This window comes from Beta vulgaris, chromosome 2 (assembly GCF_026745355.1).
Source record: "Beta vulgaris subsp. vulgaris cultivar EL10 chromosome 2, EL10.2, whole genome shotgun sequence".
NCBI lineage: Eukaryota > Viridiplantae > Streptophyta > Magnoliopsida > Caryophyllales > Amaranthaceae > Beta > Beta vulgaris.
Window position 1 is genome coordinate 10,679,528 of NC_079203.1, and position 9,985 is coordinate 10,689,512.

General features: G+C 34.9%; 1 protein-coding gene across 1 annotated transcript; it reads left to right on the forward strand.

Annotated features, from left to right (window-relative positions):
- The first annotated feature begins 6,206 nt into the window (after window positions 1-6,206).
- On the forward strand, window positions 6,207-8,822 carry LOC104884559 (uncharacterized protein At5g39865). Its single transcript, XM_010669235.4, has one exon. It carries the CDS (start codon window positions 7,005-7,007, stop codon window positions 8,481-8,483), a length of 1,479 nt encoding a protein of 492 aa, XP_010667537.1. The 5' UTR covers window positions 6,207-7,004; the 3' UTR covers window positions 8,484-8,822.
- Window positions 8,823-9,985: the final 1,163 nt, after the last annotated feature.

The window sequence follows — 9,985 nt, forward strand, 5'->3', positions numbered from 1 at the left end:
GCTACCTTTTCTGGGTTGTTCGCTTCCACGAAAAACACCCACCCCATCAGCTCTAGAGTGACGAAAAACAACGAAGATGAGAAGAGGGTGAAACACCGATGAGGGGAGGGGGGCTGCGCGGCTGCGTCGGCTGCGAGGGTGGCAGCTGCGTAGGTAGGAGGTTGCGACTGTAAGTGTAGGGGTGTGGGGAGGGGGGCGGCCGGTGGTTGGGGGAGGGGGGTTTGCTGGGGTGGTGGGTAGGGTGGGGTTGGGGAAAGGGGGTTTGCTGGGGTGGTAGGGAGGGTGGTTCGGGTTTAGGGTTAAGGTTTAGAGTTAGGATTAGGGTTAGGGTTTAGAGTTAGGATTAGGGTTAGGGTTAGGTTAGCGGTTAATTAGGGTTGAAAACAAAAAAAGGGTTAATGATTAACGGCAGTTAATGCCGTTAGTCATTAAGAGTATACTGGTGTATTTTGTTGAAACTAAGGGGTACTCCGTGTATTTTCAAAAGTGCGGGGGTACCCGGTGAATTTCATGAAAACTCGGGGCATTTGGTGAAAAAACCGAAAATCTAATATGTTCAAGAAGTACAATACTTCTAAAAGGGGTTTGTATGTGACACTTTTTGACTTTATGATGCATCGGAGAAAGAAAAATTTTCAATCAAATTCCTGACAAAAACCAAGCAATTCGGTAGCAAACAAAAAATTCGACAATTCATCTAACAATTGTATTGTAACTCCAAAAGTAATCAGCTAATGAAATAGTAGCAACATCAATTACAAATGATGGTATATAGACGATGGAAAGGAGGAGGTTTTAGTTACAGAAAATGAATGAATGCAAGGCGGCAAGGCCATAGTAGAATTAGTGGTTAAGATTGAATAGAGGGGGAAGATCAGCTACATAAGTTAGTAGAAAAGGAAATTAAAATGACAGTGTTAATGGAGGGAATTTAAAACATTTGTAAGTTATCATATTGTAGGATGTAAGTTATCATATTCTTACCCTCAAAAAAAAAAGTTATCATATTCTTAAATGTTTTTTCTAATATATATATATATATAATACTTTTTATCCCCATAAAAACCAACAAGATATTGTAGAGCAGTTGGTTAGTGTATTCATATTTAAACTGAGAGGTTGCTTGTTTGAGTCTTCACACGAGACTTTTGTTGATTACTTTGTATCATTTATGTCATTTGTGTGTGTGTGTCTCTATACACTTGGTATAAGCTTTTCTAGATTAACATTAAAGATAACAATAGTTAAATTTGAAGATTGACAATGGTGAAACCAGAGGCCTCAGCTAAGGCATGGGCGAATACACAGGGGTACAGTGGGTACAACTGTACCCCTATTAATTTAGAAAAGCAGATATATATATAGTTTACACATGCAGACTTTTATCAAAACTAGTGTTTGTTTCAGTGGTAAGGGAGAAGAAATTGATAAAAGAGTGTGAGGTTGCATGTTCAATTCCTGTAATATACCTTTTAATCTTTCTTTCTTTTTCTTACTCTTTCTTTTTTCTCAGATGTTCTTTAGCAACTTTTTTTCTTCCTCTTAATCTTTCAGGCCCTCTTAAATAAAAGGAATAACTTATGTAGAAGTTAAATATGCAATTCTTATTATACATACACCAATATGAATCATAGAAAGTTGCTAATTTATATTAAAATTGTCAGGTTATTTTGTATTTTTTTTTATCTCACTTCTATGTACTTATTAATTAAGTCATCATTTTATCTCTAATAACCATTCACCTTATTCCATTAACATGATTATGTGACTTATATCAACAACAAATTTAAAAAAAATCTTCTACAATTATTTATCTTTCAAATTTTCCTCGGAATTCAAATTCATTACATTTATCCACATCTTGTATCGGAGCATTTATATCATATGATATTTTTTTCTTATATATTAATGGTATTTTCAGGTTAAAGTTGGCGAAATTTCGCTCCAAAAAATAAAATATAGCCAAAGATTAGGGACGGAAAAATGATATAATTTATGAATCTAATTGCTCATTAATTGTTCCCTACCCCCATTTATGAATTTCTAGATCCGCCACTGAGCTAAGGCCATGTGCTGGATGAGCAACTGCAGAGGACGTTTGCCCGATTATGTAAGCGTCTAATTCTATTATTTGTCTGCTTAAAAAAAACAAAATCTAATTTCCAATCTTAAGAGAATAGTTATTTGGTGTTTTTCTTCTTCTCCTCCTATTCTCCAAAAAAAGCTCCACTAATAACTCTCTTGTCTCTTCCGATCCACCAAAAATTTAATCTTTATAATTTATTTAAACACAGGACACCTAATTTTATGAGACGGTCCCAGATAATGCATATAAAAATTGTTATCCAATCCCACTTTTGATAGAATCAATTAATTTACAAATGATTACAAGAGTAACGTAAGCATTAGTTAGTGGAAGGCAAGCACTTGTGAAGAAGGAAGGAACATCGAGCAGACAAACATTCCATCCAAGAGACCTTCTAATATAACCTTCTTTACAGGACTCCCTTAGTTGTGATGGGCAATCAAGTTGTAGTATATATTATAATTTTATATGAATCCATGATGATTTGATTAAGCCTAAACTTTAGACCAGTATATAAACTATTGAAATAGGTTTGCACTTTTCCCCTGATATTCGGCTACTGGAGTGGAAATGGCAGCACGTCAATTTGAAACTTGTTTCAACACACCGGTTATAGAAGCACCCACGTACTATAGGTCTATGTATATGGAATTATGAATGCAATGTAGTGAGGCGAAAAACCTGGTAGCCACCTAGCCACTGGCCCACTGCTGGGATTAAACAAAAAGTTAGTTAGCATGGTGGTTTTGTTTAGTGATTTCATACTTTCATTAATTTCGAGTTCCATTCCAATTGTTAAGAACCGGTTTCATTAAGAGTAGGTAATTCATTCCTAACTTTTTGAACTCGGAATTCGTGCTAAGAACCTCCGGATAACACCTTCGTTTTTATATAGAGGTAATATTTGACTGTTCACCGCAATACTTCTAATTTTATAAAAGTAAAAATTATAAGAAATACATATTTGAAAATTATATACTTCCTCCGTTTTTTTTTAGATGTTACACTTTCTATTTTAGGAAATTTTAAATTAGATGTTACACTTTTATTTTGGGTAATAACTTCTCTCTATCTCTCTCCTATCACATGTTCACATGAGACCATTTTGTTTTTCATTCTCTCTATCTATCTCCTCTCCAAAAATTACCTAGGAGTCCGTGAATTGAAAAGTGTAACATCTAAAAAAACGGAGGAAGTATAAAGATGAATCAAACAAGATCTCATGTAGATTGAGATTACTAATTGATGTGAAATATTATCTATATTTTTACACTTTGAGTCGCAATTAAACATAGAACTTGGTTTGTTAATGATAAATTTCATTGGACCTAACACAAGCAAACGCTGGAGGAGAGTTTGACCACGTACAAGGTTAGCAGGGCTTTAGCCTAAAAATCAAATGGTAATAGGTTGAGTAACCCACCAATCTATGACTATATATTAGTCATTCTCTCTCCAATTCTTCAATGTGGGACAACTGTTTCTAACTCACATGTGGGTTATACTCTTAACAATCACCTTCACATGTGAACCACCTTTAATTTGGCAATCTGGATAGGTCACAACATCCTCGTTAGCCCCTTTGTGGACTTCCAACATGAGGTCAGTTGGACCCCGTATTGGAGCCATCACAATTCTATTGGACTTACTTTGCCTCAAAGAGATCTTTAACACCTTCCATATTGTATTTCATAATGGTCCAGGATCATTTGCTATGATACCATGATAAACTTCATTGAGCCTAACACAAGCTCACGCTAGAGGAGAGTTTTACCACATACAAGGTTGGCATGGTTTCATCCTAAAACCAATTGGTGATAGGTAGAGTAACCCACAATATATATACTAGTCATTCTCTCTCTAATTCTTCAATGTGGACAGCTATTTCCTAACTCACATATGGATCATGCTCTTAACACTCCCCTTCACATATGAGCCACCTTTTATCTTGCAATCTGGATAGGTTGAAGGAGTTTTAAGGATTTGGGTTTAGATAATCCTAATTGGTTGATATATGTGATAAGTGGTTCGAAAAGAATGGTGTCTCTCGTATATTTAACAGGTTCGAAAGAATGACAGCGTTCCTGTTTGACTAACAGTTGATGGATTAAAAAAAGATTAATGTTTTCATCATCAAGGAAAAAAAAAACCTTTGTTGAAGTTGACATCGCCATCTTTTTGCGTCTCGACTCCAACAGAGATGAGGAAGTTCCAGTTTAACCGAATCTAGTGCTAAAATAGAAGATATTTCCAATCGTATCATTCGTAAAACTATCGTTACAATTGCATGAGGGTGTTAAGAATAACGTAGTTATCCTAGTGGATAGATTATCATATATGATATTATTGTGATAATAGAAGTCTAGTATGACGAGATATAATTAAAGTTAATATAATAGAATTAGGAGATATAGATCATTTATTATACAATTAACTAGGAGTCTATTTGGATATATTTTAGGAGTTAGTATTTAGTAAGGTTTCCTAACCTTATAGCACATATACGTGTGATTGATTAATGAGAAAAGAAGTGACCAATATTGAGATTGATATTGGTTGTCAGATAAATTTAACTGTTAAATTCAAGTTGGATATGGAAGCTTGGCACAATAGATCGTTTAGATAATCTTGATCGATTGATATATGTGACAAGAGATTCGAAAAGAATGACGTCCCTCGTAAATTTAACAGGTTCAAAAATAATGACATTCCTGTTTGACTGACAATTGATGGATTCAGAAAGAATTCATCAACAAGCAAAAGAAAAAAATTGTAAAAGTCAACAAAACCGAGTTTGTACATCTCGACTCCAACAATGACGAAGAAGTACTAGTATGTTCATCCTAATCTGGTGCTAAAATAGAAGATACTTCCAATCGTATCATTCGTAAAATTGGCGTTATGATTGCGGGAGGGTGTTGAGGATAATGTAGTTATCCGAGTTGATAGAATATCATATACAATACTATTGTGATATTAGAAGTCTAGTATCATGACATATAATTAAAGTGAATAAAATAGAATGAGGAGATATAGATCATCTATTATATATTACAGTCTAGTTGGATATATTTTAGAAGTTAGTGTTTAATAAGATTTCCTAACCTTGTAATATATATATATGTGATTGATTAATGAGAAAAGGGGTGACTAATATTGAGATTGATATTTGTTGCCACACAAATTTAACTATTAACAATTATTCCCTCCGTCTCCTAAAGAATTTCCAATTTTTCATCTTAACAATTACTCCCTCTGTTTTTTTTTTATTATTCTCACTTTTCGGTGCGCGTCTTCCAATGTACGTTTTAAAACTTAAATATCTTTCATTATATATTAGTAAAATTTATAACGATTGAATATTAATAAAATACTAATTGAGACGAATCAAACAAGACCCACATGACTATGTTTTTTCTTATAAATTGAGAACATTTGAGAAGATTCTCTCTATGCATGAATAGTGTCAAGATTCCAAATGAGAAAGATAAAAAAAAAAAAGAGGTGGTATTTATTGGTGGTGGTGGTGGTGATCGAGGGTGAACTATATACGATAAATGACATTTGTTCAAAGTATTAACTCTTCCTCTCATTTTTTAATTGCACTCAACCGTCAATACATTAATAATATATCAAGTCGAATTAACCACTACCGTCATATAAATATATTTTTCCTTACATATAAATATTACGGCTTTAAAATAACAATACAACTTCAAAATGGAGCTAGTAATTTACTCGTTCTATAACCATGGTCCTGTGCTCTGTGGTCCATAGTCCGTGGTCAAGTCCTACAAGAAGCACCAATCTACATTGTCTCCCGTCAAAACAGAGAAAAAAAAGTCGTTAAAATGTAATCTAATAATGTGTGTCTCAAGAGAACAAAAATAAAAAATCCAATGAGATTATGGGCGAGCCTTTCAAGCAATAATTGCCGCATTTGCCGTCTTACCAGTTTCCGTCTATCTCATCGTCAGACTAATTCTACTTTGTACTACTCTATTTTTCAACCAACCAACTTTATACTACTAAACTTTTGTTTTTCATATAGAAAAACTTTATACTAAATTTTTTTCACTGAAATTATATAATCAAATAACAGAATAAGTGAATAACCATATATATATATATATCCTCTTCAACCTCCCACATTCAAACTTTTTCAACCAAGATTTTTCCCATCTTCTAACCTCATTACCACCACCACCCATTTACTTCTTCTTCTTCTTCTTTCTCTGTTTCTTCTCAACAATTTCATAGAAATTCTTGCAGCTTTTAAATTACAAAATTACAAACTACCCACTATTTTCTCTTTATGTAATCTTCCTTATTTTCTCCTGAACTTTCTCCATTTAATTTTCCTTTCCATTTTCAAGTCAATTAAAACCGTGTACGTTGCATATATTTTTGAAAACTTAAAAAGCATTTAATTCTCTTTAATGGATCTGAATCTAAGTTCATCTTCTTTTTATTGATGATCAGACCGTTTGCTCGAATAAAATTTTTCTGAAAATACCCATTTGCTGAATTTTTTAGCTGTGATTTGTGTAAATCTTATCATCATTTACACTGCTTTTAATGGTTTCAATTGCAAGTTGTAACAATTATAATTTTCTGAAAATACCCATTTGCTCGGATTTTCACGAAAATTCACACTTTAATTGTTCAATTTCTCTAGAATATTTTTAATTTTTTTGAGTGGAGGGTTTTAAGCAATCCCTAAATCTGGGGAATGTTCTTCTAATCTGTTCATCAATCTCAATAAAAAAAATCCCTTCTTGCTAATTTTTATATCTCTCTCCTCTAAAACCTCTGTTTTCCCCTGTTTCATTCCTTCATTTATGCAGTTTTTATTGTGTGTTTTCATCCTAATTGTGTCACCATATAATTTTTCCTAAATTTGGAATAAATTGGTGAAATGGGTTGTGCTAGTTCAAAGCAATCAAGATGTTCTCATTGCAAAACACAATATTCTCCAATGAGTAGAAGAAGTTTTTCCATGAATGTTCATCATCCACCAGAGAAGAAAGGGGATAGCTACCATGTTGTAGCTCTTACTTCCTCCACTTTAGGGTCTATGAAGCTTGATCAATCATTCGATATCGAATACAACACAAATAAGTGGGATGAATTTGAGAGAGAGGAAAGTGATCTTGATGGTGTTAAGAAGAATGATGAAGTGGGTGTTGAGAAAACAATGGAATTTACAATGGGGATGATCGAGGCAAAAGCTTGGTCGAAGATGATTGATGAAAAGATTACAAAGGTGGCTCCAAAAACACCAATTAGAACTCCTCCTGGAGAGCCTGAAACCATTGATGTTAAAGAATTAATGGAGGGTCTTGAAGGTTATAGTCCTCTAAGGCTTGGAGAGCATCATGTGAGGAGCTTCTCTTTTCATGTTTCGGCTGATTCGATACCGCCCCTTGTCGATTCTCCGAGGACTGATGGATTCTTGCAAAATGGAGTGGAATCCCCCAAGAATAACACAAAGGCTTGGTTTGATGATGCCACTGCCCAAGAGAAGGATGATGGTTTGAGTAATGGGAATACGATTTCTAAGGCTATGGTTGCGGAATTTGATCCTGAAGTAATATCTGCGTTTAGGAAGGCGCTCGAAGAGTTGTCTCCTACAAACCCATTTCACTTAAAACCTCGTGATGGTGTTCGAGATCAGCAGCAACTGATCAAGGATCATGGGATGCTGCAAGTCGCCGACAAGTTGAATGGAGAAGAAAATGGTTTTGTACAAGATAATGGTTTTGCTCATGTTAATGGTTTTGTGGACAGGATAATAGCCGAGGATAAGGATGATAACTTGAGTCTGCCAGATAACGAATATGGTCCTCAAACTAATGAGATTGAAAGTGCTGATTTAACTAACACTCTTACAAAAGAGCGTGTGATTTTGTACTTCACAAGTCTAAGAGGAGTGAGGAGAACATATGAAAATTGTTGTTATGTTCGCCTTATCCTCAAGGGTTTGGGAGTTAGGGTGGATGAGAGGGATGTATCGATGCACTCCGGTTTCAAAGAAGAATTGAGAGATCTATTAGGAGATGACAGGTTCAAGGATGGTTTACCTAAGGTGTTCATAGGAGAAAGGTACATTGGTGGAATTGAGGAGATACGAAAAATGCACGAAGATGGAAAGCTCGAAAAACTTGTAGAAAATTGCGAAAGGATGGAGGATGATGGCGGTAGTCTACTTGATGTCTGTGAGGCTTGTGGAGATATAAGGTTTGTTCCATGTGAAACGTGCTCGGGGAGCTGTAAAATTTACTATGAATGTGAAGAAGAAGATGAAGAAGAATATGAAGAGGATGAGTATGGATTTCAAAGATGTCCAGATTGTAATGAGAATGGCCTCATTCGATGCCCGATTTGTTGCTACTAAGTTCGTTCTCAATACCATATTATATTGATATATTCCTTATATGGTAAAGATGGATTTACCAATTCTGTTTGTTTTTGAAATTGAGATCTTTGTTGTACAGTAGGGAGTTTGGTTTATTACAAACATGAATTATTAAGATAAATGCTGACTAGTGTTTTTAGCAGGGTACTAACAACCCCTAGTCATGTTGTGTGGAAAAGCTTCTGTTATGAAGCATACAATACAGAATATATCTGTGCTTTAATATGTAGATCATATTCTAATTTTTAAGGTTGTATACATTCTATTTCACTCAACTGTTCAAGAAAAGATAATGCTTCAATTCTAAGATTGGTTTTATTTCGTCTTTGTTCTTACTTGTAAAGTTCATATAGTTACTTGGCAGCTGAAAAGCTGACTGAACTCAAGTTTATTCAGTGCACTTAATTAGTGTTAAAATGATTGATTTTGGTAATTGGGTCTAAGCTCAATGATATGCTCTGAAGTGCACATTGAGGCCTGAGCCAGATGGTGGCATATTACATCACCTGGTTCAAAGTTATAAAAAGTTGGAGGAAAGACAATGAGGGAAAAATGATGGGGAATCATTACAATTGAACCACTTTTCTTAAAAAGGAGAAAAATCACTAGAAAACTATTTACATGATGGTCTCTAATTATGGAAATTTATATATGATGAAAAGGAAAAAAAAATTGGATTTTACAAAGTCACCATGTGCTATTGTTTTAAAAAAAAGTGACAATGACTTTTTTCATGTAATATTCTGTTAATTAATTTTTTTTTAAAAAGGAAAAATAATTTTTTAAAATTCCCTCTACCCCTGCAGTGCGACCACTAACCCTACAGGTTTCCTCTGCTGCTCTCACCTCACCCCTGCTGCGACCCAGCCCCCTACCCCCCTCCTTCTTCCTCCCACATCACCCCTACTACGTCACCCCAACCCCACGGCTTTCCTGTCCACCCCAACCCTCCTGCGGACCAGGCACTCCTTCCCCTCTCGTAATTTCTCATTGTGCGCACTAGTAGAATAGTATCACTGTGCAGAGGTTCTTAAAGGGCATATTGCTGCAGATTTAGCCGCGCTGCAAATAAGGGAGTATCGGTAACTAATTCTATTGATGCAATTTTTAACCGCAGCAAGCAACATATTGCCGCAATTTCTTCCCACAACCGCAGCAATAGACCCTTTTTTTTTATAAAAAAAAGTACAGGTTGCCGGCAGTAACAAGCAATACAAATCCAGCAGTATGCAACAAGCGCAACAGCTGCAATATTTTCTGTATAAATTTCGACTGAATTCTGTTTGTAAATGGGATAAACCTATAATAAGGAAATAACCTGCACAAAATTACATCTAACATCCAATTTCATCCAACATTCGCATCATCTAATTTCATTTATTGCTACGGCTAAAAACAATTTTGAAAAATTCTCGTTGACATCTATTGTTGCGATTTCTAACCAAAAGCACAACAATAGGTTGATTTTCAATTTTTTCTTT

What these genes read in the sequence shown, in the direction of transcription:
- LOC104884559 (XM_010669235.4), top strand. Translation starts at nt 7,005, where the DNA reads ATGGGTTGTGCTAGTTCAAAGCAATCAAGATGTTCTCATTGCAAAACA.